General features: G+C 45.2%; 1 protein-coding gene across 8 annotated transcripts in view; it reads left to right on the top strand.

Annotated features, from left to right (window-relative positions):
- The first annotated feature begins 7687 nt into the window (after positions 1-7687).
- Positions 7688-27537, top strand: part of DDHD1 (DDHD domain containing 1) — a 78657-nt gene continuing 58807 nt past the window's right edge. For all 8 annotated transcript variants that reach the window (XM_004584831.3, XM_004584829.4, XM_012926903.3 and 5 more), the window contains exon 1: positions 7688-8733. In XM_004584831.3, coding sequence (XP_004584888.2) covers positions 7872-8733 — 862 coding nt within the window. In that variant the 5' untranslated portion in view covers positions 7688-7871. The remainder of the gene's footprint in view (positions 8734-27537) is intronic.

Genomic DNA, 27537 nt, shown 5'->3' with positions numbered 1-27537 from the left:
TATGGCTCGTAGCTGGCAACAGAATTGATTTCCTTTTCTCCCCACTGGTCCTGGTGCTGTGGCCGACATATCCTAGACCCTATCATGGGGAAATTCCACTGTCTCAGCTGCAGGCTGGTCACAAGGATGCTTGAGTGATTCCCAGAATTGTTTGCTCGGTTATCTGCACAAACTTTCAGGGATTGAGAATCTTGGGCCATCCCCCCAACCGCAGCTTCCTGTTAGTGTCTGGAAGAGGTCAAATGGAGAGATAGATAAGCCCCCAGGAGTGAAGGTAGACACGTACAGACACCAGAAAATAGTACAAAAACAGCAGCATTTTCTCAATAAAGCGGCATTCTCCTTACATGAATGACCCAGTATGTGTTGTCTGTTCTTCAACCCTAGTCCCTCCACTCGGCTCGAGGAACACAGTGGCATGGGTGTCGCCGGCATCCTAGTACTGCTCTGGCATCTGGGCAGTGGGAACTTAACAGGAGTCAACAGAGAGTATTCTTGGCAAGGCCGTTAACCATATCATGAGGAGACAGCACCCTCTGAAAGGCAATGGTGCAGTTCCCTCAAACAACTGTGAGGCCAGGATGGACCACAATAAAAGGAATTTGGTGGACCTCAGTGGTTATTGTAGTGAGTAGGCCAGATTGTAAACAACTGTAAAGCATTCCTGTGGGTGTATTGGGAAATATTTGGGAAAAAATTGACTAGCAAGCAAGTCATTTAGAGCTCAAGATATAATTGGAATATTAAAAAGTTAACATGACCTTGTTTATACTTAGTAAAAAGCCTGACCATTCTAATTGCACATCTATACATTGCCACCTTTGATATAGGGATATGTCAAACTGCATTCCACCTTACCTCTTTCCAGTGAACTGTTTCAATCCTGGCCTAGTTGTATACTTTTCTGGAAAGGATGTGAGTGAATGTTCCCAGTTTTATCCACTGTGAGTGGCTGAGGCATCCCTCTCTAGAAGCATCCCTCTTGTTCCTTCTCTTTGCTGCTTTCACAATTCACAACACAAATGTTCACATTTCCCACTAACTGTAAGTTCTGCAAGTCTTTGTTCCTTAATAGAAGGTTTGCCTCATACTCACAGGAACTCAGTATTTACTTATCCATTTGAGTTGATGTTTCATCACTTACCTCTAATCACTCCTAACTCCTGAGAGAGAAGTCATCTCAGTGGTCCTTCATTTCACTAGTAGGAAAATATTTTCATCACCACTATTAATAGTAGTCGAAAAATGCCACTGGGAACAAAGTTTTGTTCACATCATTTTCCTCTCTAAGAATTATAATGATACACTCCATGTTTTCGCCTGTGATTTAGACCACTAAGTCATCAAACCAAAAAGGTCCAAGATTCTTTTTCTCGGAATTCATTTAGCTCTAAAGGGGTCCTCATAGGTTTTATGATTGTTTTTGAAGTATATCAAGAAATTTTAGGTACTAAAAAAACTCACAGGTCTCTGAACTCTTGGGTATATTTCAAAATACATTGAAGACTGTGTTTAATTTTTGGTTCTGAAAGACCCATGGATGGCACCACTGGTTTCAGGAAGGCCAGCAGTTAAGTAGGGAAGAGAGCAGGGTTGCGACAAGGACTCTGTGTGACTGGGATTCAGGCCTCTTCAAGAAGTTTCGTTAAGATGTAGGAGTCAAAAGAAGCCTTGTGAACAGCTTCAGGCAAGAGGGTGCAGCTTATTACAGACCTTTTGAGAACTGAAAGAGCTGAGTGCCTTTCCCCGACCTCTTTGTGAATTGGGCAAGAGTTCTGAAAGGAGCGAGGTTAGGTAACCAAGGACTCGCAGGGCTAGGAAGAAATATAAAAAAGCAAAGTACTTTAAATGCTGAATGCCATTCCTTTTACTTTGTCAGACTAAACAGAGAGAGCGCGGGGGGGAGGGAGAAAATGAAAAGAGATGGGGGTAACTTTGTGAAAAAAGGAGTGTCTTCTGTTGCGTAAGGTATTTGCTGCCAGCTGTATGTCAGGTGGCAGTTGTGGGTGACACCACATGAGCTTTCATCTATTTTGTCTCGCTTTGAGTTAAATAATTTTCACTACAAGAAAACAATGAGCCAAATCACTGTTCCCAAATACTTAACAGTCAATTAGAGACTCAAAATTCACATGGCTGATTTTTGACAGGATGGGGAGCTAACCCTAGCTCTATCTGCAAGCTACATGAGATTTCTATGACACCCACTATACTTGAGAATGCTGATTAACTAGACTGACATAGCCACACCAGGAAAAAAACCTGTTGGAGAAGAGAAACTGCTTGCAGTGGTAGGCATGGTCGATACTAAATAATGTTATTTTCCATTTTATTTTATTTTTTTTACTTATACTTGTAACATACAATTCTATAAAGTCTGAATAATACAAACCTGAAGAACCACCTTTGTGTGCTTTCTACCTTCCAGAAATAACAATACAGATTATTTAGAGGTTATTCTTGTTTACTTTTATCAGTAATTCATGTATATGTGGGTATATATGTATAAAAATATAGACATGTGTAATGTATGCTCATGGATCAATATGCATTTATTTGTGTTCGGAATATAAAAGTAAGATTAAAATATAAAGATCACTGTCATGTCACTTGCCATTTCCACTCAATAATCATGTCTTGGAGATTTCTGAACCAGTGTATTCTGCGTGCTGTAGTCACAGACATACATGAGGCACTTTAACCTTTCCATTATTAGAATTGTTTAATATATTTCTAATTCTAGGGTGCTTTTTTGGTTGTTGTGTCATTTTCAAATTGCAGATAATACATTTTGGATTATATTGCCTATTACTTCAGGCCCTTCTTTTTTGCCCGACCCCCTTTTCCACTTCTCTGTGTCATATAGGATGCAGCACAAGAACCCCCCAGAAGCCAGGCAGATGCTGGTGTCATCTAGGACACCCCTGTCTCCAGAGCTGGGAGCCAAGATAAACCTCTCATCTTTACAACCTGCTCACTTCCAGGTATTCTGTTATAGTAATAAGAAACAGACTCAGGCCGCTGAGTGGGAATACAAGTGCTCCAACTTGATCATTTCTAACCTGAGAAGCAAAGTAATATGAACAATTAAGCGAAGGACTGTCACCTCGCATTGATGACTAAGAATTCATTTGAATCTGAAGTTCTAAAGAAGAATGAGCTCCAAGTGCACAACACTGTTCATGATTTGTTTAGAATTTGGGTTAAGTTTTATTTTTTTTCAATTATTTGATTGAGTGACAGAAAAAGATACAGAGAGATCTTGCCCACATGCCCACAGTAGCAGGGGTTGTCCAGGCCCACACCAGAGCAAGAAACTCCATTTGGGTCTCTCACGTCAATGGCAGGAACCTAGGTAGTGGACCAGCACCTGTTGCCTCCCAGGGTGCACTTCCATGGAATAATGAGTCAAAAGCACAATAGCAAGGATTCAAGCAAGACTCTCAGATATGGGATGTAGCCCTCTTAAGGGGCATTCCAACAGCTGTGCCATAATTTCTACCCCTAACATATACATTACTTAGTTCCAAAGATTAAAATTCTGAAGAATGCTGGTTCCTTATGATTGCATTTTAATGCCTTAATGGTGATGTCCTGATGGCTCTCTGGTATGGTTCCAAAACCCTATATTGAAAATGTTGTGGGGTAGGGGGAAGGGAATAAGGAGGAAGGAAGAGGAGGTACTGAGGGAATCTCTATACCTACAAGGCTGTATCATGGAAAATAATAGTAACAATTTTAAAAAAGCCCTCTATGAGAATTATTGAAAGGATTTGTGAACTTGCAAATCTAGAATCCTATTTTTAAGGTTTAAGCTGAAACCTTAAATTTGAAATGCTGACAAAACAGCAAATCAGTTCTGCCATTCAGTCCTTTAAAAAAACTCTGCCAATCATTCAGAGTTGATAGAAATCCTCATTAGAAATAGCCTCTCTCTTCTCTCCTCCTTGTTGTGGGAAAATAATGATAAAACACACACCCAAGATATCACTTCCAAGTCACTTCAACAGAGGACTATGATTATCAACTACTTTTTAATTGAAGGTTCGTGGGAATACTAGGCTGTGTGTTTTGCGTATGAAGAAGTGCTTGCAGTGTGCTGGTGAGACAGAGTCCAGAAGTCGAGCACATGCACAGTAGATGCGTAATGTGGCATTCACAGCCGTGGCCATGGAGGGCAGGACTGCAGCTGAAAGGTCTTTCTCATATAAAGATGCCAATGACGATTTTGTGGTTGCGTGCATGGAAGTGGCATCAATATTGTATCGATTGACATTTTCTTTCATTCAAATAATGCCTTCAATGGCTTTTACCATTATTTCCAAAGCATACAGAGATTTTTTTTTTTTACAGAGGTTGGAAAATAATTTCCCTGTATTGTCCAGAACAGTATGAGAGTTTGACAAATCTTTAAGTAAATGTGTTTGACAATTCTGAATATAAAATGCGATTTCAGTTGAAAACAAAAATCAAACCTTCTCCCAAGGAGCACTAGACAGCAAATATTTGCTGAATAAATAAATGGATGGATGCATGATTTTGTCCTTAATATCCTCCTATGTGCTCTGTTCACCAGTTCCCTTTGAATTAGCACGCGGCGTCCTCTGTTCCTGTCTTCAAGGAGATTATGACCTCTGCAGTGGGAATGCGGCCCAACTGGCATTTCAATTATTTTCCCCCAGGAATTTTAAAAGTTGGCATTAGGAAAAGATACAGCTAGACTATATATGAGGCACTAAGAATCTAGTTTAGTGCTTGAAATCTTGTGGACACCAAATATATACCCATTGGCTGTTCTCTGCTTCAGTCATCACACCACAGAACACACTCTGGCCTTAAGAAACTGGATAAACACTCATCCTATAAATAAAACTTAAAGTGTGTTGGGTGGCTTATCAAAGGAGATACAGCAGATGGAGGTATTCCTAAAAGCCTGCTGTCTTCCCTCCTTCTAAATATATGTGTTCCATTGTGCACTCTGGATGAAGCCATTTCAAGTGTAAGTGTGGGATACTGGTTCAGAATCAATGACACAGCATGAGGTTGTCCTTAACACCTCAATGAAGACAAGCTGAAATGAACATCAGGGACACTCTTTAAGAGGGAAGAAAAGGAAATAACAGCACAAAATTGAACCATGTAATTTTTAGGATGGAAAGGGCAATGTGGCCACTGTTACCACACTGCCCCTACCATGTGCCCACTGAGGAAGGAATGAGATAGAACCTGCACAGCACCCTGCCAATCTGGTAAAAGGGCCTTGACCTCTTTCTCTCTCCCCTACCAAGAACTCCCTTGGCTTATTTCTACATCCATCTAGTTCTTGCAGCAGCACAGCTCCTCAGATGCCAGGAATCTGAATCAACTGCCTGTATTTGCCTTATGTAAAGAAGACTTAGTCTTGGGTAATTATGTAAATGCAGCAGAATGCTTTCCACGAGCCACCAGGTGTGCACTCAACACATTATGGCGAGCAGTGCGGAAGAGCCATCTGATATCCATTCTAGCAGATGGGCACTGGTATGAAGGCCTCGCTCTGCCTTACCTTATCAGGATCACGTGACAGGAAAGATGCAGGAAGCATCTGATTAAGACTGGCCTTCTAAAGCAAAAAAGTAAGTTGAGAAAAGCAGCATCATAAAGCTGCACCTTGATGTGGCTAGAGAATAAGGAAATGAATTAAGCAGTCCCAGAGACCTAGATAATATTCTACTGCCTGAGTCTGCTTGCTCCAGCTTTTCTCCAAGGAGCAGAAGTAATCTCAACTCCCACAAATGCGGACTTTCATCTCCCCTCAGCAGGGCTAGAGTCTAGAGCTCCCTTCTCCCGACACCTCCATTCTGTTGAGAATCAGCATATCCAAGGAGGATCACGGAGGCCTGAAAGAGTTTGGCCTTGAGCTATAGACCACAAGCAGATAATCTCACAGTCCAATAGGCACAACACTTAAAAAATAAGTAATTCAAACCAAGACAAGGAGTCATATTTTCACAGAGGATAATAAGCATTCATGGGGCTTATATCTTGTTAAGCGTTATTATTTGAGTAAAATAATTTAACCACATGACTATATAATTAGGCCATGTTCCATCAAGAAACATAAAGGAACAGAGACATTTTACATGGGATGACCCTTATTTTTAACCCACTTTATGGCACTTTTCACATCATACTATCCTGTAGCTGTACACTTGTCTGTCTCACAGTAGGCTGTAAGTTGCTGAAGAAGGAATTTAGTCTGCCGCTCTTGGTATCAAAGGTAGCACCCAGGTACCTTGGGACACAGTTGGTCATGAAGGCACTGTTTGGACTGAACGTTTTCATGGTAGTACACAGAGCAAAGTCTCTATTCAAATTTACCCCCTGCGTGTTAACAGAAACACTGCAAAAGAGATTGGGAAGCAGGAACACTGGGACTATTACGAATGGCAAAAAAGGCTCTCATTTTAGATGCCTTGCGTCAAAGCCACAGTGTGCCACTGGGCACGCTGTGCATTGCTCAAGATGATCCAGCCGAGGGTACAAACTGGACTGGAAAGGCCAGTGTGTGCTGCAGGTAGCACGCCATGAACCCCAGTACTGCTCTGCCTCTGACCTGAGGGAGCAACGCCTTCCTCCCAATCCCTACAAACTGGACATGGTCCTGCTTTAGAAATGACAGGCTAATCTCTGACAGATTAGATCTCGGCGACAAGAAAAGTTACCCTACCCAATCAGCAGCACAAAGGATGGTACGAGAAAAGTGAAGACTGTCTAGGCTTGAGAGGAAGGAGGCTGGCTGTTAGCTTTCCCTGAGTCTCAACATAGGGCGATGGACTTAGAACTATTTTAAAAAAGGAGAAACCCTGCGTGGGAATCTCCCTCGTCCCCTTGAGCCTGCGGTGTGAGTTTCATAGTCAGTAATGTATAAAGGAACTGAAAGAAACCTTAAAGGTTTCTAGAGAGTTCTATTGCTGGTAGAATTTATCTGATTGAATAATTCTCTTAATTATAGCGATCTGGCCGGAATGAGTTCACAAACTTTGAGTCGGGGCCCTGGCTGGTTTCTGGCTTCCAATCAACAATTCTTCCTTCCACAGATGGCTAGACTAGCCACCGTTAACAACCACGCACCATGTGGGAGAGGTTGGGACTTGGGTTTTCATCAAGGACTGCCCAACGAGGGCGAGAAAACAGGAAATTGACCTACTGAAAGGTAAGTAATCAGTGTGAGAAGACATCTCAGGGAGGCCCCGACTCGAGTGGGTGAGTATTAGACGTGGGGTGGAGCGCCCTTGCGCAGGCTGACAATTCTGGAGCGACCAGAGCTGCCTGACAAAGTTCAGCCGAGAAGCCCCGGGCGAAACCAAGGTCACAGAACTGGTGTCCACACCAGCTAACCGCCTGCCCGAGGACTCTGTGGGCTCACGACCCAATTGGTAAGGACTGGACTCTGAATCCCTGGGTGGGGGACGGGGACGGAGGCACAGGAGAGAGAAGGAAGAGGGGAGCTGAGACGACAGGGTGGCAGCGGGCGACCTCGGCCGACCTCGCACCCTCAGCCTGAGGAGCAAGGGGGCGGTGCCCGGAGACGGCGCTTCCGGGGCGGGGCGCGCGGCCAGAGGGGCGGGGCCGGGGCCCTAGGACCGCCTACGTCAGGCAGCGTGACAAAGGGGAAGGGCCACCGAACGCGGCTGCGGCGACCGCGCGCTCCGAAGGGGGGCGGAGCCGCCCCCGCCGCCGCCACAGCCGCCGCCGCCTCAGCACCCTGTCGGGATTTGAAAGATTAAGAACTCCCGGTGGAGAGGGCGGCTGCGTTGAATGTGTGGCGGAAGCGCTGGGGGCCTCGGCGGCTGGGCGCGCGGCCGGGCAGCCGGCGGCGTCTCCACAGCATGAACTACTCGGGCCGCGGCTCCCCGCGGAGCCCCGAGCATAACGGCCGGGGCGGCAGCGCCTGGGAGCTGGGCTCGGATGCCGAGCCGGCGTTCGGCGGCGGCAGCGGAGGCAGCGTCTGCTGCTTCGAGCACCTGCCCGGCGGGGACCCGGGCGAAGGCAGCGTGCCCCTGGCCCTGCTGCGCGGGGAGCCCGGGCTGCACCTGGGGGCGCCGAGTTCCGAGGACCACAGCCACCCTGTGGCCCTCGACCCGTGCCTGAGTGACGAGAATTATGACTTCAGCTCGGCCGAATCGGGCTCTTCGCTGCGCTACTACAGCGAGGGCGAGAGCGGCGGCGGCGGCGGCAGCTCCTCGTCGCTGCACGCCCCGACTCCGCAGGCGCCGCTGGGCCCGGCCAACTCGGGGGGCGGCGGGGCGGCGGGAGGGGGCTCCGGAGAGAGGAAGCGCACCCGGCCCGGCGGCGCGGCGGCCCGGCATCGCTACGAGGTGGTGACGGAGCTGGGCCCGGAGGAGGTGCGCTGGTTCTACAGAGAGGACAAGAAGACCTGGAAGCCCTTTATCGGCTACGATTCGCTCCGCATCGAGCTCGCCTTCCGGACCCTGCCGCAAGCCACGGCGAGCCGACCCCGCGCCGAGTCCCCGGACGGAGATCATGTGTGCGGCCCGGCCTCCCCGGCGGGCCCGGCCTCCAGCTCCGGAGAGGAAGACGAAGAGGACCGCGCCTGCGGCTTCTGCCCGCGCCCGGCGAGGCACGAACCCGTGATGCAGGAGCTGGTGAACATCGAGCCGGTGTGCGTGCGGGGCGGCCTCTACGAGGTGGACGTGGTCCAAGGAGAGTGTTACCCTGTGTATTGGAACCGTAAGTGGCGGGACGGGCTACCCACACCCCCAGCCTCCTAAGGGGGCCCGGGTGGGCTTGGGGACTTGGCCGCCGCCGGGAGGGAGGCGCGTGGGGCCTGGCGAGGGGGTCGCCGCAGGATGGAGGCGGTGCAGCGCGCCGGCAGGTGAAGGGTAGAGGAACAGATGGAAGGAGCCCGGCTGCCTGGGGTCAGGAGGATTTCTGCAGCTTGCGCTCTGGCGTTGGGGGAGGCTGAAGGGGATCTCTTCTACCGAACTGTTAGGGACTTATGGAAAGAAAATTGATCCGTGGCGGGAAAGGAAATGGAGTGTCGGCGCTCGGGGCGTTCGTGGGAGGCGCCAGGTGCTGCGGGGAGTGATTCTGGCAGGTGGGTTCACGAGTCCCGTGGGATACTCGTCTGGGACCCTGACATGTTTTCAGTTTGCCCTTTCATCTTGGTGAGCCACAAGCCCTGTGATTCAGTTTCCTCCTGTAAGATGGGAAGATGGGGAGTTTTCCACAACTCATAGGGTTGTTGTGGAAAACGAGAATGTCACGGGCGGGCTTGGAGCAGTGCGCGGTGCCAACGTGTGCACTCCTTGGGTTTGTAATCCAGAGGAAGGAGGCCGAGTGTGTGCAGCGACTCCGCAGAAGTAACATGCGGAGCCTGATGATGCAGAAGCTGATGGCCGTCAGCGCTCTGGCGTATAGATTTCGTTTTTGTGAGCCCAGCGCCGTCATTGGTTGTCACTGCTCTCACTTGCCTTCAGGGGGTTCTGCTCCCTATTAATTGTATGTGACCATGGCTGCTTTCTGCAGCTTGTGCTTGTGGGCGGAGCGCATCAGTCTTATCTCTGTCCCCTTGGAGGGCCTGGTGCAGGAGATATGCAGCGGCTAGCTAGTGAATCGCATCAGTGATTCTGGTGGTGTGTGAAGCGTGAGTTACCAAGATAGCCTTAGGACCAGATAGTATGGCATGGCATCAGTTCCTACGGCACGAAAGGCATTGGTTACCAGTTTTTTTTTTTTTTTAAGGTGAAGTTCATGTGGACTCTGTTAAATGACTCCTTTTGATTATAAGCCCATTAAGGTCAAGAATCTGCTTATATTCATTCATGCATTCATTCAGTCCTATTTATGAGTTAATTGTATGTCCGCAACATGAAGTGTTTGTGAACACACTAGAAAAGGTGGGATAAAGAAAATAATCTTTGCCCCGTGGCAGGGGTTTCCCCTGAGTGTTTTCTTCAGATGACCTAAATATCACTGTAAAGGTTTTTTTTTGTTGTTGTTGTTGTTTATTCCCTGAACATAGAAGCCCAAGGACTTGGTTGAGCCACAAATTTGGATAAAATGCAGGACATCCTTGAGGCGGGGACAAGAAACCAAGAGCAGAATCTTCCCCCTGGATTAAATGAAACATATTTACCTGGAATGATGTCTGATATTTGATTTTTGATAAAATTGTGAATACATGCATTGTCCATCAAGATTTTTTTCACAATGGCTACTTCACAGTGATAGCAAGTTAATGTTAGCATGTTGTATGTGAGGCAGTAAACTCTGGAATTAATGAGCTTGTTCAAGGTCATTCAGAAAGGGAGGGAGCAGCTCATGAATCTAAAGGGGGATTACAGTGTAGTCGCTGAGAGTTTTTGCCCCCTCCAAGATGAGGGTGTGAGAAAAACTTTCCCAGAAGATATAAGATGGAATGCTACAGAGTGAGTTGAATCCCCATCTCCCTGTGTGGGAAAGGCCTTCCAGCCAGGTGGTGGAACAGACCTGAAGGACACAGGTGCGTGAAACTGCTGGGCCTTCTGAGGAAATGAGGGCTACCACAGCAGGGGCCGACAGTGGGCTGGGTCTGGGATTTGGGCGCCACAGAGGTGGCGGTTGTGTGAGGGCTGCTGTTTGCTCTGGGGTGGGGTAGACATTATTAAGAGCGCCTGGAAACGAAAGACATATCCAGGGTAGCTGGGAAAGGAACAGGCTGCGCGTATATTGCTATTTGGACTTTGTCTTGTGAGTCACTGAGAACCAGGTAACTGAGCGTTCTCTGTCACCTAGGCCTGATGCATGACTGGGTAAAGATTGGATCGGAGGATTGGAAACATGGTTATCATCGGATTGCTGGTGATGTAAACTAATCCAGAAATGATGAGGGCCTGCCGAAGTCAACCAATAATTCATTGCCTCAAATCTTTCCTAAAGCAGATAGCTAGTAGGCTAGTTACAGATTTTAAATTATTGTTAGCTGTGATGACAGCAACACCTGTTTTATCCACTTGTTTTATCCTCCTTTTAGCATTTTCTAGATAGTTCGCTGGATGTAGTCCTGTAAGTACCCAAGACCCATACATGGATTACAGTGAAGACATAATATGCTTCCTGTGGTGTCCTGTAATTTGCCATGTCTCCCAAAGTCCCAAGGCACTGTGTTCTAATGAGCTCTTCACATCTCTGCAGTCTGTGAGTTTTCGTGTCTTCGTGGGAACATTCAGTCTCCCTCTTCTTCAGGCAGAATTCTTCGTAGATTTGCCCTCCTCCCAGCTCTACTTCACTTTTCCTTTTCAATCTTTTTGGATGCTTTATGGAGAGTGGTCATGAAAGGTGCATACGAGCAAGGCCCCATGTAGGATTCCATTGGTCATTTAGGTTTCTGTTGGCGACCTGAGCCCTATGCATCTGGGTGTCAAGAACATGTTAGTTATGAATCAGAATTTGTCTTCATGGCTAGGAAGCCAATATTATTACATAATTTTAAAAAATAGTTGTAGGAAATTATTTTTGTTTCATATGTTAAGATACTCTTCTGACTGCCAGTGGGTATTTTAGATAAATACTAATCCTTGCTGAGTAATGGCTATGCGAACTCCAGTGTTGGTACTGAGCTGCTTATACTCCCTTGGTAGTCTGGTGTTTTTTCCTTTTTTAAAGATTTGTTGTTATTGGAAAGTCAGATATGCAGAGAGGAAGCTCTTCCATCCATTGATTCACTCTCCAAGTGACCACAATGGCTGGAGCTGTCTCAATCCAAAGCCAGGAGCCCGGAGCTTCTTCTAGGTCTCCCATGCAGGTGCGGAGTCCCAAGGCTTTGGACCATCCTTGACTATTCTCCCAGGCCACAAGCAAGGAGCTGGATGGGAAGTGGGGCCACTGGGATTAGAACCAGCACCCATATGGGATCCCAGAGCATGCAAGGCGAGGACCTTAACCACTAGGCTACCGCGCTGGGCCCTGCTTTTTTGTTTTTTAAGATTTTTTTTTTATAATTGTAAAGTTAGATTTACAGGGAGAAAGAGAAACAGAGAAGGATCTTCAATCTCATGGTTTGCTCCCCAAGTGGCGACAACAGCCAGAGCTAAGCCACTCTGAAGCCAGGAGCTTCTTCCAGCTCCCTTGTGGGTGCAGGGTCCCAAGGCTTTGGACCATCCTTGATTGCTTTCCCAGGCCACAAGCAGGGAACTGGAAGGGAAGTGGAACAGCTAGGACACAAACCAGTGCCCATATGAGACCCTTGTACATGCAAGGTGAGGACTTTAGCCCCTAAGCTAGCGCTCTGGACGCCAGTAGTCTTGTTTTAAGAAGCATTATCTGTAACATGCGTAGTCCAGAAGTTACTACATAATGCTAGGTAAGTGTGGATCTCAAGGAACTGTGCCTATCATTTGGAAACACTTACACAAAGATTGATAAGGTTAGTCACAATGAAATTGTTGAGTCCCCAAGTTTTATTGTCCTATACCTCCTCAATTTGAAAGAATTTATATACAGAATATGGACAATGAAGTGACCAAAGCTGATGGAACATTTTGGGACTTTTTAATGACTTCACAAGTCTTAAAACCGTGTTGATGGCAGTGATGTGTGCAGTATGCACCAGGAAGTATGTAATTTCCCACCACTGGCTAAATAAGGCACATTAATTAAATTTTCTATGAATGTATAGACTTCAGAAACTGTCAATAGCTACAAATCACACTTTTCTTCTCCTTCCATCCTGCCCTATATTTCTGGTGTCCTTATAAGTCCCATTTGCATTATGTAATTTTAAAGCATTTTCAGTTATAAAGATTTGTTTTTTATTGGAAAGAGAGTTACAGAAAGAAAAAGAGAGACAGAGAGATGGTCCAGCCACTGGTTTACTCCCCACGTGGCTGCAGTGACCAGAGCTGAGCCCGTCTGAAGTCAGGAGCTGCAACTCTGCTCCAGATCTCCCACGTGAGTGCAGAGCCCAAAGCTTTGGACCATTTTCATAGGCGCATCAGCAGGGAGCTGGATCAGAAGTAGAGCAACCGAGACACGAATTGGCTCTCATGGGATGCTGACATGACAGAGGCTTAACTGACTATATCACCACACAGACTCTCATTTTAAGTTTAAAATACTTGAGTAACTAGCTAGTTGTCTTCAAGAAACATCGAAATGAATGGAAACTTATGTTCGCAATAACATGAGATGTAAAAATTCAAGCTTTTGCTTCAATATGTGATGTTTGCTAACTTGAATAGATGTACCCATGTTATTCAAGTGAGCTGCAGTGCTGTGTGTGGCCTAGGGCCTCCTGGGGGAGCCCCAGAGCCCCAGGCAGCAGAACGCAATCTTTGTTGTTAGTTTCTGCCTACAGTGAAGAGGCCTGTGGTAGAACCCAGGCAGCGCTGACATTCTTTTTTTTTTTTAAAGATTTATTTGTTTTTATTACAAAGTCAGATATACAGAGAGGAGAGACAGAGAGGAAGATCTTCCATGTGATGATTCACTCCCCAAGTGAGCACAACAGCCGGTGCTGCGCCCATACAAAGCCTGGAACCTGGAACCTCTTCCAGGTCTCCCACGCGGGTGCAGGGTCCCAAAGCATTGGGCCGTCCTTGACTGCTTTCCCAGGCCACAAGCAGGGAGCTGGGGGGGAAGTGGAGCTGCTGGGACTAGAACTGGCGCCCATATGGGATCCTGGAGCGTTCAAGGCGAGGACTTTAGGCGCTAGGCCACGGCGCCGGGCCCAGCACTGACATTCTTGAGCCTGATGTATTCTGGAGGCTTGGGCTCTGTTTAGCTGCATTATCCTCATTATCCTCCGCTGGCCTTGCCTGGAAAGCTGCCGTGGCTTGCTTTGGAACCCTGACTGCTTGGGTTCACAGAGCTTTGGTGGAAGTCACCTGAGAATGCTCCACCCCAACCAGGTGGGCTGCAGAGTGTATTTTTCAGCACAGGCACGTGAGCGCTAGTGATGTGTCTGCAGGCAGTAGCCGGCCAAGGCCTGCTGGGCTTGTCCGCCCTCTGCACTGTGCAGTTAGTTTACAGACTGGTCAAATACTAGCTTTTGACTCATCTCGTTTGTGTATGGCTCCAGTGTAAATAATACATGTTGAGCCAATGTTTCATACAAACGTTTAATTTGATATGCTTGTTTTTCTTGTTTCTGTCAAATTCCTCCTCTTTTCTTTCTTCCTTTATTGTTTTGTTATGAAACAATAGCAGTAGTCTCATAGCCTTCCCTCTTCCAAAGTTTTATTTTCTGTTGTTTTTAATTGTCCTAGCACTCCTCATGGTTTGTGTTTTTGCTGTATTGCCTGTTGTCTGGAACCCTAAGGCTGATTCGCTTTGCCGAGACCAAAGGCAAAGCTGGATGTGCTGGTCCAGGAATTCTCTAAAAGAAACATGAGGAGGAGAATAGTGGAGGCACACAAAGAAAAGGGATTTTGTGGACAGATAGCTAAGATGAAGGTTATTGGCAAAAGACGCTGGAAGGTGCATCTGGTCCTTGGGGAATCTCATCTGGAACACTTTTTTCGTGGATATGACTGAATTTAAACTGTATATGTAATCAAGAAAGATTGTCAACACTGACAAAGATGTAGACACAGCCAGGCCCTTTTCTGCCACAGTTTATTCCTGAAGCTCATCTCCCTATAGGTAGGAGGAGGAAGAACATTTTGTATACAACATATACACCTAAATCTAGTCGAGCTGCATTGGCAAAGCGAAAGATCTTAAATCACTAAAAATTAGTGGATCAGTGGAATGAAAAGCATGAGAGAAATGTATTACCAGAAATGCCCGGTGGGTTCTTTCCTCAGCTTAGTATAGAAATAAAAAGCCAGGAATCTATTGCAGATGGAAAGGTTTATTTGCGAAGGGACCAGGTGAGCAGGGAAGGGAGAGGAAGGGGAAAGCACCTCTGGAGAGAGCCAGGAGGTGGGGAGCCGCTCAGAAGGGGAGGGAGAGAGACACCAAAGGTCTGAGGAAGGGTCTTGGGGTTTTAAGCATTCCCTGACCCCTCCTTGTTGGGCGGGTAACCTACAGGTAGGATGTTCCCCATTGGTGGTCTCATAATTATAAAATGGGTGGACAATGCTGGTGCCGCCCACCTGGAGGTGTGGCCAAGACCTCAGCAGGCCTGGATGGTCTCAAGATGCTTTTTAATAACCCTGGTTAGGGGAAAAATGAAAATCACTGTGGTAGAAGGTACCATTTGCATGTGCCAGAAAACTGAAGAAGAGTAGAGTAGAAGATTGGATGTGATCATATAAAGGTAATTCTGGTATTTTTTTAAATAATAAATTATTTTTTTGATGCTAATGCTTACAAAGTTGAGAGGGATGCTTGCTCATTTGGACTACAGTTAGGGTAGGGAGGGTCAAGGAATGGGGAAAAGTGGATGAGACAACCACCTCCAATCTCCTTTTTTCTTCTGATATCTGGGGAGTAGAGAAAGAAGGGGGAGCAGGCCACTCCCAGCAGCCCAGCTGCGTCAATACCTAGGAATGGGGAAAGGCCACTGATGGCATCCCAGGGTGCTCAGTGTGAAGCATGTTCTGAGGATATGGCCTAAGTGATTCCGATAGTTCTGTAATGCTGTGGATTTCATTGCTCCAAGGTTGGGGAAATTCTTCCAAGGCCCAGTGGCTGACATGATCTACCTGAGTCTCGATTCTCCCAGATACTTGTCTGGGAGAGCTGTCCAATTTGTTCTGCCCTCCATGGTGCTAGATGTCTTCTACAGACCTCAATGAACTGGCTGTCATGTCCCCAGTGAACATCTGGACATGTCATCCACTGCACAGGCCTCAGCAATGTGGAGACCCGGTTCTGACACATGCACACCATGGTCGTACCACAGATCCTGTGATTTCCAGCTTTGTTTGGAGTTCTGAGTCCAGTTTTCCGGTTGGAGGGATCCCCAAAGAATCCTCGCCTGAGGTAACACCAACGTGACTCCTGTGTTGTGCCAGCCAGTGTGGGGTCTGGCTCAGTTCATCACCCACAATAGCCTACATACACATTGTGGAAACTGCAGCCTAGTCGGAGCAACCCCCAATAACCCCCACTAGTCCTATCTCCAGCCCTGGTTCCTGTGTATGCCAGTTTGTGCAGCAGACTGGTCCTGTCTGTCCCACTTCCCATTTAGCTCTCGTATATGTCAATGGGCATTGGAGCCTAGCTCAGCCCAGCTGACCCCACTTTCTAGCCCACACTCATGTTGGCAGTGCCACCACCTGTCTGGCCAGGCCTGCACCCAGCCTGGTTCTCATGCTCACCAGTGGGAGTTGCAGCCCATCAGAGAGGTGGCCACAGTTTCCCTAGTGGGTTCACTCCCAGCCCTGGATCTTGCACTTTCCAGGTGGCTCTATGGTCTAGTCTGACAGGACTTTTCCCCAGTCCCAAAACTTGCCAGCTGATGCTATGACAGAGCCCTGCCAATCATGCATGCACCAGTGGATATGGTCACTTAGCCCAGCCTGGCTCTCCTGCTAATCAAACTTACATGCAGGCCAACAGGTGTTGTAGCCCTGACCAGCCTGGCCCGCCCCCATTCCCAACCCTCACTAGTGGGAGCTATAGCCTAGCCCTGCCCAGCCTGTCCAGCCTGCCCCCATTCCTGGCTTTCACGTAAACTAGTAGCCGTGATAGCCTAACCTAGTTTGGCATGGCTGCCACCCCATCCTGGTTCCTGCATACATCAGTAGGCTATGATTTGGCCTGCCCCTGCCCGGTCTGCTCCTACCAGAGATAACCCACACACCTGCCAACAAGTGAAGTAGCCTTGCCTGATCTGACCAACACCCAACCCTGACTCATGCTCACCAGTGGGAGGGAGGGCTCACCAGGGGTATTCCCCCAGTTCTCCCACCAGGCCTTCTCCCAGACTCAGATCTCGCGCATGCCAGCCTATGCTAGGCCCTTAACCTGCAGTCTGCCCCCTGTGTCAGCTTTTGTGTGTACTGGTGGATGGTTGTGGCCTGTAGCCTTGCCTGGCCCACACCCAATTCTTGGGTATGGATGCAGGTGCTGCAGCCTAGACCAGCCCAGTCTGTTCCCAGCTCCAGTACCCATGAGTGTTGGTGAGTTCCATGGTCATGCAAGCTTGGCCCATCACCACCCCAGCCCTCAAGCAAACCGGCTAGTATGGCATCCCACAGGGGTGAACCCACGGTCCCCCACAGAATCTGCCCCAGACTCAGTCTCCTGTGAGACTAGTTAGTGTCATGGCCTAGCCTAACATGGTCCACTCCCTGCCCCAACACTAGTGGTTACTGGAGTCGAACCCTACCAGGCAGGACCCCTCATTGTGGCTTTTGTGTGAGCCAGTAGGTGGTGGTCAATACCTGAGCCCAGCTCAGGTCTCCCAAGTGGTCAGGTGTATTGGTTTGGCCCCGAAAAGTCCTCTGGTTTTCCTCTTAAACCACCCAGTCTCAGGCCTCTCATTTACCTGCAAGTGCAATAGCCAGGTTGGTGGAAGTCCCCACAGTCACTGCCCACCTGTCATGCTCTCCCTCACCAGTGCTCCCCAACTCCTGCCCCGCTTCCCTGAGCCATCCACAGCCCCCATTCCTGGTGTTCTGGAGGTGTGGCCCCTGTCCTCTCGCCCCCAGCCTGGGGCCCTCCTGACTACCCAGGACCCACACATACTTGCGCACGGATTCCCAGACCCTGTGTTGGTGTACCTGTGTCTGCCCCCCACCACGTGCTGGCACACTGGTATAGTTAACACAGATTTGGCTTTAACCAGGCCCAGAATGCCCTCCAGTTAATACTTGCTTTTCTCCCAGCAGTATAACACCTGTGTAGGTGAAGTGCTACCTATACAGCTGCCTACAGCTGCAGAAAGGTAATTCTGTTTTATGTAGTGCTTTCCAGTTTTACCAGTTGTCTACAAGAGTAAATTATATGCTCATTAATAGGCTCTAATTTATAATCACATGAACATAATCTATATAATCATGGCCCTTGTATATTCAGATAAACCCTTGAAGAAAGAATGTAAGTATAGAGGTAGACATATCTGATTTTACTAATTTTCCTTTTGCTTCTCTTGGATCCTCATTCTGACTTTTGATGCAGAATAATCCTTGAGTACACACTATGCTGCAACATAGGAGTTTTAGAGTTTATGCCTTGGAATATGCTGCTCCTTAACTTGGAGCAATGCACGAGGTGTAGTATTGGAATTACTTCTGAGCCTTAGCATGGGCCGAGCTAAGTGCACTCTCACCCTTGTATTTTGTTACCTATTACAGGTGATCAACTTTTAGTTTGTGTTTTATTGACTGGATCCATTACCCCTATTTTTTCTATAGAATTACTTCTGACTAGGGCCACAGCATTCCTTGTCTCCCTGATTCACCCACTCTGACCTTTAGTAAAACTTGGTTTTTAACATCTGGTGTGCATTTTAAACTCTTGTATGTCCGAGTTTGCGTTCTGATTTGAAAACAGTCTTTACTTTGAATCAAAGGAGCATCATCAGAAAAAGAAAGTCTACTTCAGAGAAAACCAGAGACTGTTGGACAGCATTCAGGCCAGGCCAGCTCAGTGTGTCTGCTCAGGCACTTTCAATGTCTTCCTTTCCTGGTGGCTAGCTACTGCTTAGATCAACCCTTATTAGATGGCTACCACGAAGACGAGTTTACTTGTCTGGAAAGCTTGTCAACAGATGCTTGCCTTTCTCAACATTCGCTTTGTACAGCCAACTGCTCTTCATGCTTCCTGCTGAAGATTAGCACAGGTCACCCTTTTTTCAGCTCTTTGTCTTACTATAGAAAATATTGATGCCTCATATCTTAGTGTCTTTTTTTATAACATTGCAGTTTATTCTTTTTTTTTATTTTTAATTCATTAATTACATTGTATTATGTGACACAGTTACATAGGTACTTGGGTTCTCCCCACCCCTCCCCAAACCCTCCCACCATGGTGGATTCCTCCACCTTGTTGCATAACCACAGCTCAAGTTCAGTTGAGATTCCCCCATTGCAAGCATATACCAAACATAGAGTCCAGCATCTTATTGTCCAGTCAAGTTCAACGGCTTCTTAGGTATACCCTCTCTGGTCTGAAGACAGAGCCAGCAGAGTATCATCCCAGTCAATTAAAAGCTCCAACATACCATATTAAACATACCAGTTTAATTTTTCCAACTCCAGCCTTGTATTTCTACATTCAATCGGATTCTCTATGCTTTCTACTACCAAAAAATATTCTAATAGAAAGCTGCACTGAATTCAGTCATCTGTAATTTGATTAATCAGTCCATTACTCATTTAACTTTCCTTTTATTTTATGATCAAACATTTAGATCATTTTGAGATTTGGTTACAGTTAACACTGCGACAAACATCCTTGGACAAACATCCTTTCTAATGCCTTTTTACTTGTTTTAATGGACATAAATTTCAGTGGAGGAAAGTATTGGAATTTTTTTTTTTTTTTTTTTTGATTCCATCGCCTACCTTTCTTTTTTTTTTTTGTCTTTTTTTTTAATTATTTATTTTTAATTCATTAATTACATTGTATTATGTGACACAGCTTCATAGGTACTTGGGTTCTCCCCACCCCTCCCCAAACCCTCCCACCATGGTGGATTCCTCCACCTTGTTGCATAACCACAGCTCAAGTTCAGTTGAGATTCCCCCATTGCAAGCGTATACCAAACATAGAGTCCAGCATGTTATTGTCCAGTCAAGTTCAACAGCTTCTTAGGTATCCCCTCTTTGGTCTGAAGACAGAGCCAGCAGAGTATCATCCCAGTCAATTGAAAGCTCCAACATACCATCAGCAAAAATTTACATCATTATGGAATTAATTGACATAGTAATGAGTAACCAATATGTTAAAAGTAAATGCAAGTTCCCAGCCACCTTCTGTGACCACCTCACTTACATTTCAATTTTAGTTTATACACAACATATAACATTCATAACATAACATGTTATACATAACATCATATCATCTTAAATTAAGGCAAACATGTGGTATTTAACCTTTTGGGATTGGCTCATTTCCCTTAGCATTATGGTTTCCATTTTGGCCCATTTGGCCACAAAGAACTGCATTTTGTTTTTTTTTAATAGCTGAGTAGTATTCCATGGAGTAGATGAACCATAGCTTTCTTATCCAATCCTCTGTTGATGGGCATTTTGGTTGCTTCCATGTTTTTGCAATTACTGATTGTGCTGCTATGAGCATAGGAGTGCATATTGGTTTCTCATAAAACAATTGTTCTGGATATATTCCTAGGAGTGCTATTGCTGGATCATACAGTATGTTGATTTTGAGTTGTTTGAATATTCTCCATACTGATTTCCATAGAGGCTGTACCAGCCTGCAGCCCCACCAGCAGTGGAGTAGGGTTCCCTTTTCCCCGCAACCTCGCCAACAAGTGTTGTTGGTGCTTTTATTCATGTGGGCCAGTCTTACTGGCGTTAGGTGGTACCTCATTGATGTTTTAATTTGGATTTCCCTTATTGCCAGGGAACTTGAGCATTTTTTCATATGTTTATTTGCCATTTGGTTTTGTTGCTTTGTGAAGTGTTTGCCCATTTCCCGTGCCCATTTCTTGAGTGGCTTGTTTGTTTTGACATTTTGGTTGTTTTGTAGCTCTTTGTATATTCTGAAGATTAGCCCTCTATCACCTATGTCGTGTGCGAAGATCTTCTCCCATTCTGTGGGTTGCCTTTTTACTTTGTTGATTGTTTCTTTAGCTGTACAGAAGCTTCTTAGTTTGATGAGGTCCCAATTGTTTATTTTGGTCTCGATTTCTACTGCTTTTGGAGTCTTTTTTAGGAAGTGAGGGCCTACCCCTAAGTGTTGCAGTGTGTTTCCAACATTTTCTTCCAAAAGTTTGAAAGTTTCTGGATGTAGGTTTAGATCTGTTATGCATTTAGATCTGATCTTAGTGTATGGTGAGAGACTACAGAATTCTACAAAACATTCCGAACGGAACTGACCCCAATCCTCTACAAACTCTTCAAAACAATAGAAAAAGAAGCAACCCTTCCAAACTCATTCTATGAAGCCAACATTACCTTAATCCCAAAACCAGACAGAGAACTAACAGAGAAGAAAAACTACAGACCTATCTCTTTGATGAACATTGATGCTAAGATTCTCAACAAAATCCTAGCCAACAGAATTCAAAAACACATCAGACAGATCATTCATCCAGATCAAGTAGGATTCATCCCTGGAATGCAGGGATGGTTCAACATTCAGAAATCCATAAATGTGATACACCACATCCAAAAACTGAAAAACAAGAATCACATGATAGTATCAATAGATGCAGAAAAAGCTTTCGACAAAATCCAACACCACTTCCTATTAAAAACCCTAACCAAGGTAGGCATAGATGGAAAAATCCACAACATAATTAAAGCCATATATGAAAAACCCAACGCCAGCATCATACTGAATGGAGAAAAGCTGGAACCCTTCCCACTGAGATCTGGAACAAGACAGGGATGTCCACTTTCTCCACTACTATTCAACATAGTCCTAGAGGTACTCGCTGAGGCCATAAGACAAGAAAAAGAAATCAGAGGAATCCAAATGGGAAACGAAGAAGTCAAACTCTCACTATATGCAGATGATATGATTCTTTATGTAGAAGAGCCAAGAGACTCAATACAGAGACTGCTAGAACTTGTACGAGAGTTTGGCAATTTATTCTTTAACCTGTTTTTTAAAAAAGCTATCTTGTGTAACACAACATTGTCTATCACAACTCTGTTGATGTGGGATGGGAGGATATAACTAGACTGCCTATATAAAGAATGTCATTGATCTGGAAATGCTGGGCAAACTTGTTTGAATTCCAGTTAACTGGCAGAGTTCTCTGAGTTGTAGGAAAAACCTAGAACCCGTAATGAATAGAATGGGCTGCATGTAAAGGAAGGGCCTGATTCACATTTGTTGCAGGTCACCTCTCGCCCTACCACAGTTCATCAGTCTTCTCTCTGCCACCTCCGTTTTCATTCCTGCTGGATTCTGTAGAGACAGAGTTGTACTGAGTTCTGGGATGTGAAGGACCACTAGAACCAGGCTGCCTGGCCTAAATCCTGGCTCTGCTGTGTGCCCTCTGTTTGACGTTGTACAACTTAAAATTTATGGGCTTTTTTTGCCTTTCTGTAAAATGTGGACTACCCTGTCTGTCTACCTCTTAAAGTTGCTTAGTAAATGAGTTAAAATATTGAAAGATTTTGAAATGTCTCATGATGAATAATAAGGTCTGTGTAACTACTGGCTTTTACAATTTCCGCATTTTCCTGCGGTACAACCCACTTAACATTCTTGGCCCTCCTGTTTGAATTTACTTTTTTTTAAAGATTTATTTATTTTTATTACAAATTCAGATATACAGAGAGGAAAATCTTCCATCCGATGGTTCACTCCCCAAGTGAGAGCAACGGCCGGTGCTGCGCCCATCCAGAGCCAGGAACCAGGAACCTCTTCCAGGTCTCCCACACGGGTGCAGGGTCCCAAAGCTTTGGGCCATCCTCAACTGTTTTCCCAGGCCACAAGCAGGGAGCTGGATGGGAAGTGGAGCTGCCGGGATTAGAACTGGCGCCCATATGGGATCCTGGAGCGTTCAAGGCAAGGACTTTAGCCGCTAGGCCACGGCGCCGGGCCCCTTGAATTTACTGACATGGCATTTTCTTGGCCTGCTGTCCTTGAACTTCAACTCTTAAATAGGCACAACACTAGAGCTCCTGTAACTGCTGCCCATCTGTGAGGAGGTATGGTTTTTGTCTGGTCTCTTTGGTTCCAAAGCTGTGCTGTCTTGAATCTTCCTGGTCGCGTGGTCAGAGGTACATGGGTCATTCTCTTACAAATCCTCTGCCTGTGGGAAAGGACCAGTTATTTCCCATGGAACCATTGTAAGTACTTGAACATCTACTTTCTTTTGATAAGTAGTTCCTGTTCACAAGCATGGGCAATACTGACTCCACTCTTAAAGTTCATTTAGATCTTCTCTGCCAGCCATCTACCAGCAGTTTTGATGATGATAGAGTACTTTAGTTTTATAAAAGAGTGTTCAGTTTTTAGTTGAGGCAGGGCCAGTCATGTTCTTGGTTTTCTGCCATGTTGGCAAAAAGAAAATGGCCCACAAATCCTATGACAGTGAAGGGACCTCAACATGAGAACTTTGAGGGATTCCTCCAAATTGAGCTGCATTTAAACCAGCAGTATAATAGGAATGGCAGTTAGATTCTGGCCTCTGGCGTAAGATCTGACTGGAATTATTCCTGAACGTGGTCTTAGTGGGGGTTGGTTTGTGGCAGCCTTCTGTTAACTCAGCATTGGCAGTAATAGCCAACATGGGCTCCAATGAGCAGATCTTTGTTAGATTTCCTCGTTTTGAGTCCTTGAGTTAACTTAGCTAAGTGACTGGGTGTATGTAATCTACCTGTGACACAATTTCTCCTTTGCAAGTGGAGATCATTCCTGCCTCATGGAGTTATGATTAGGATGATTATTGTTACTAGGATTCTGTGGAGATTCATATATGTAGTTCATGTAAGTGCAGTGCCTGGATCAGGAAGTGTTACCTACTTAAGACAGGATGACATTCTTGCTTTTGAATTCCAAGCTTTTGTCTTCTGAAAGTTAAGAAGTGTGTAGTACACTTGGCTAATTTGTTAATGTGAGAAAGTTATGGCTCCACTAGAATTACTTTAGCCTAAAATTGGTGGCTATACATATACATATATTGATGCATACTGTGTTGAGGGAATTCAAGAGATTTGTGGCAAAATAGAATTAAAAGATAAAAAGTAAGCTTTATTGCTCAGCATAAGCTCCATTGAATTGAAGATTCTTTTTGTCAGTAATGATACCAACCATTTGGTCCATCCCTAAGGAATTAAGTATCTTAGGATTTAACCATGTCAGTTCAGTCCTTTATGTATTATTAACTGAACAAAAATGGTGACTTTTCAAGATCAGAAAAAAAAAAAGGACAAATCAGCACTGTTAAGTGGATGCTTGATTACTTCCCACTGTGAGTTGCCGTTGTTTTATGAGAGGAATGAACAGCAGTAGAACTTTCTTGGTCAAGTTTTCACAGATACTGTTTTATTGTTTTATTTATTTATTTGCTGAAGCTTTGGATGACTTTTTCTATATATTCAAATATGAAGCACGTGTTACTGTTATTTTATCTCCAAAAAGTTGACAAAAGCCTTAAGCTTAAAAAAAAAAGTTGCTGTGCCCCTTGCTGCTTTTTTTGTCTGTTAGAAGGCAGAGTTAGAGAAAGAGAAACAGATTTTCCATCTGCTGATGCACTCCCCAAGTGACCACAACAGTTTGGGCTAGGCCAGGCAAAAGCGAGTAGCCTAGACGTCCTTGTGTCTCATGTAGGCAGCGGGGGCCCAAGCCTGTGTGCCATGCTTTGCTGCCTTCCCAGGCAGGAAGTGGGGTTAGAAGCAGAGCAGCCAGGACATAAACCAGGACTCATACAGGTTGCTGGTATTGCAAGTGGCAGCTTAATTTACTGCATTGTACTACAGCACTGGCCCCTATGACCTTTACTGTTGAATCTACTTATATTTTGACTGGACTAGTCTACGTTTTGGTAGCCAGTGTTTTGATTATGCTGTGTCTTCAAGATCACTCTCATAAAATCATGCCCTCTCTCAGAATTCTTCTCAGAAATGCTTCAGGGTTTTGATCTCAGTTGTTGAAAATTTTTACTGGAAGCTTTTTGTTCTTGTCTACAAGTGATCTAAGTATAACCCTTTTGGCATCCACCCACCAAGCAGAAAGTTTATACCACTTTAATTGTTCTGTCAGAATTGTGCAAACTGAGCCAACTGAGCTGTCTGTGGTGTTGGCTGTTGTTTCTGCTATTAAATGTAAATCCTCTCCAGGACAAGCAGGACTAAGTTGTTTCCTGGCAGGTGTGCAGGCTTTCACTTTGGTGTCTTCTCGTCCTTCATTTGTGAACTGCTGACTTTGTCCAGAGAACCAATGATTTCTGCATCATCCTCTACCTACACTCCACCTGAAGTCTGATGTTTTTTCTAACTTCAGTTGTAGTAGAATGCATATTGCTTGGATACTAGTAGTTCCCTGCAAACTGATACCTTAGCATTAATGCTCATACTAGAACCTGAATGAACATGTGTATTTGAGTTTGCTTTGGCACAAAAGAAAAAAATGCTGCAGCCTGTGCATGGCTTTTCATAGTACACATTTTCCAGTGATTTGAAAACCAACCCCTGTGTCCGTCCATGTGTTCATCTTGAACCTGCTCAATCACCCAGAGTGTTATGGGCATCACAATGAAGTGTCCCACTTCAGGAAACTCCATTCCTCTGCTATACTCCAAGTTTTAACAAAAAAGGAAATTTTTTCAGGTGAGATGAGGTCAAACTCCATGTAGTCTAAATTGCCAAGGAAAATCCTCTTAAATTTGACCATTAGTTTGCAGATTTCATGAGCCCAGGTCACTGGGAAGATTGTTAGAATTGTAGATTCCCAAATTTCATTGCTGGGATTTTGATTCAAGAAGCTACAAGCTGGGGTCTGAGAAGCTTCCTTTTGATAGACGTGCCAATAAATTCAGATGTCAGGAGTTTTGTCCATCTCACCTTGTAAGTATTAGTTCCAGAAACTCTTATTCTGGATTGTTGGATGCCGCCTCATCTATGCTCAACCTGCAGCCAGTCTAAAGGTGCAGTTCAAGAGTTTCTAGAGAAATCCATGGTGACCTTATCTCATTTCTTGTTCTTTTCACTTAAGTATTGCAACCCCTCATTTCTTAGGTGAGATACAGAGGAAAGGCTTCAAGCCTTCCCCTGCTTCACCCTTTCACCCATCCCCCACTCATCCTTTTCCTAGCCCGCAGGGAGAAGGCTTACATTTTCAAGGTCTTTACCCTTCCCACTCTTAGGAACTCCTGAAAAATGTGGGAAGAGCCTATGAGGAAGTGTAATTTTCCTTCATGCCAGAAGCCCCAGGAGTTCTGTTCTTCCATTGTATGTAGCTTGCTCTTGACCTGTAATGTTTTTACTGACTTACAGGGAGTCTAAAGTCTTCCCTCTTTAAACATGTAGTTTGTTCCTGTCTGCCCCAGATATTATATCAGTTGTCCTGTGATCTTAGCTTTCTGGACATTCCAGAAAAGTTATAGTTTTACGAATTACATGTGAGTTTTTTTGGTTTAGGGTTAAGAGCAAAGCTCTTTTATTTTTTACATCCTAAGCAACTGCCAGGCTTTTTTTTTTTAAAGATTTATTTATTTTATTTTCATTACAAAGTCAGATATACTGAGAGGAGGAGAGACAGAGAGGAAGTGGAGCTGCCGGGATCAGAATCAGCAGCCATATGGGATCAAGGCGAGGACCTTAGCCACTAGGCCATGCTGCCGAGCCCAACTGCCAGGCTTTTAACTTTGCTTTTATAAAGATTGCTTTAGGGTTTTCAGTATTCATCTGGAGCTTGTTAGTTTCAGAAATTCTTGGGCCACTTGTTGTAGAATAGAAAAGGTCCTAGTTAGCATACTTTCATTTACCACCCCTCCCCCAGCTTCTGCTGTTGTTATCATAAATTTTATTCCCATTTATGTTTTAAATCCCAAAACAAAATCTTGGGTTTTTGCTTTAGATAGTAACTTTTAAAAAAGACCCTAAGCACCATTTTCCTCTCAGTTTTGAAAAACTTGTGCTGAGTATAAATGAGGTTGACATTTTTCCTTCAGGACTTTATAAACATGGCATTCCATTGTCTTTAGCTTTTATGGATTCTGATGAAAAGTTTGTTATTTTTATCCCTGTTCTTCATGTCAGCTTTGCTTCTGGTAGTCTCGTCCTCTTTGTCAGTAACTGACTTCAGCAGTTTGGTGCTGATACTTCCTGGTGTGGTTTTCATCATATTTCATCCATGTAGAATTATTTGTGGTTCTGGGAACCTGTGAGTTTATTGTTTTTGTCAAATGTAAAGTATTTGGCTACTTCTCCAAATTGATTCTGCTTTTCACCTTCCCACCTCTCTGAAGCTGTAGTGCTTGATGACAGTCCGCGTTCGGATGTTGCCTCGCAGCTCCATGAGGGTCTTTCATTTTTCCTTTGTGCTGCAGTTGAGAGAGTTGCTGTACATGCTGTTGCTACTGTTAGAGTCCGGGCCAGAGCTTCCCCAGACGTTACGGTGCGAGCTAGTCAACCCCCAGAAAACGACAAAGAGCCTCGCTGGTAATGCGAAAAGCAATGTGCCAGCATGCTGGGGTCAGATCGTACTTGGGGCACACAGGTCAGCCAAGAGGATCGGACCCTGACCTAGCGTAAGGCTGGAGATTATATACCCCATTTTGGCTGTAACATATATCAAAGTTAACTCAAAAGTAACAAATTTAGACTTATGTGGCTCCCAGGTGCAAGCAGTCTATTCCGTTCTCACACTCATTATTTATGGCTCATCCTATCCTGGCACCCTTATCTTTATGGCTTCTTCAGTCCCTGGGACCGGGACCAGGGAATTGTGCCCCTGCATTCCTGCACCGGGGTTAGTTGAATGTTACAAAGAAACAAGGGAGACAGATTTATCACT

This window comes from Ochotona princeps, chromosome 6 (assembly GCF_030435755.1).
Source record: "Ochotona princeps isolate mOchPri1 chromosome 6, mOchPri1.hap1, whole genome shotgun sequence".
Lineage (NCBI taxonomy): Eukaryota > Metazoa > Chordata > Mammalia > Lagomorpha > Ochotonidae > Ochotona > Ochotona princeps.
The sequence above is the reverse complement of the archived record's forward strand: the minus strand, read 5'-3'. Positions and strand labels throughout refer to the sequence as shown.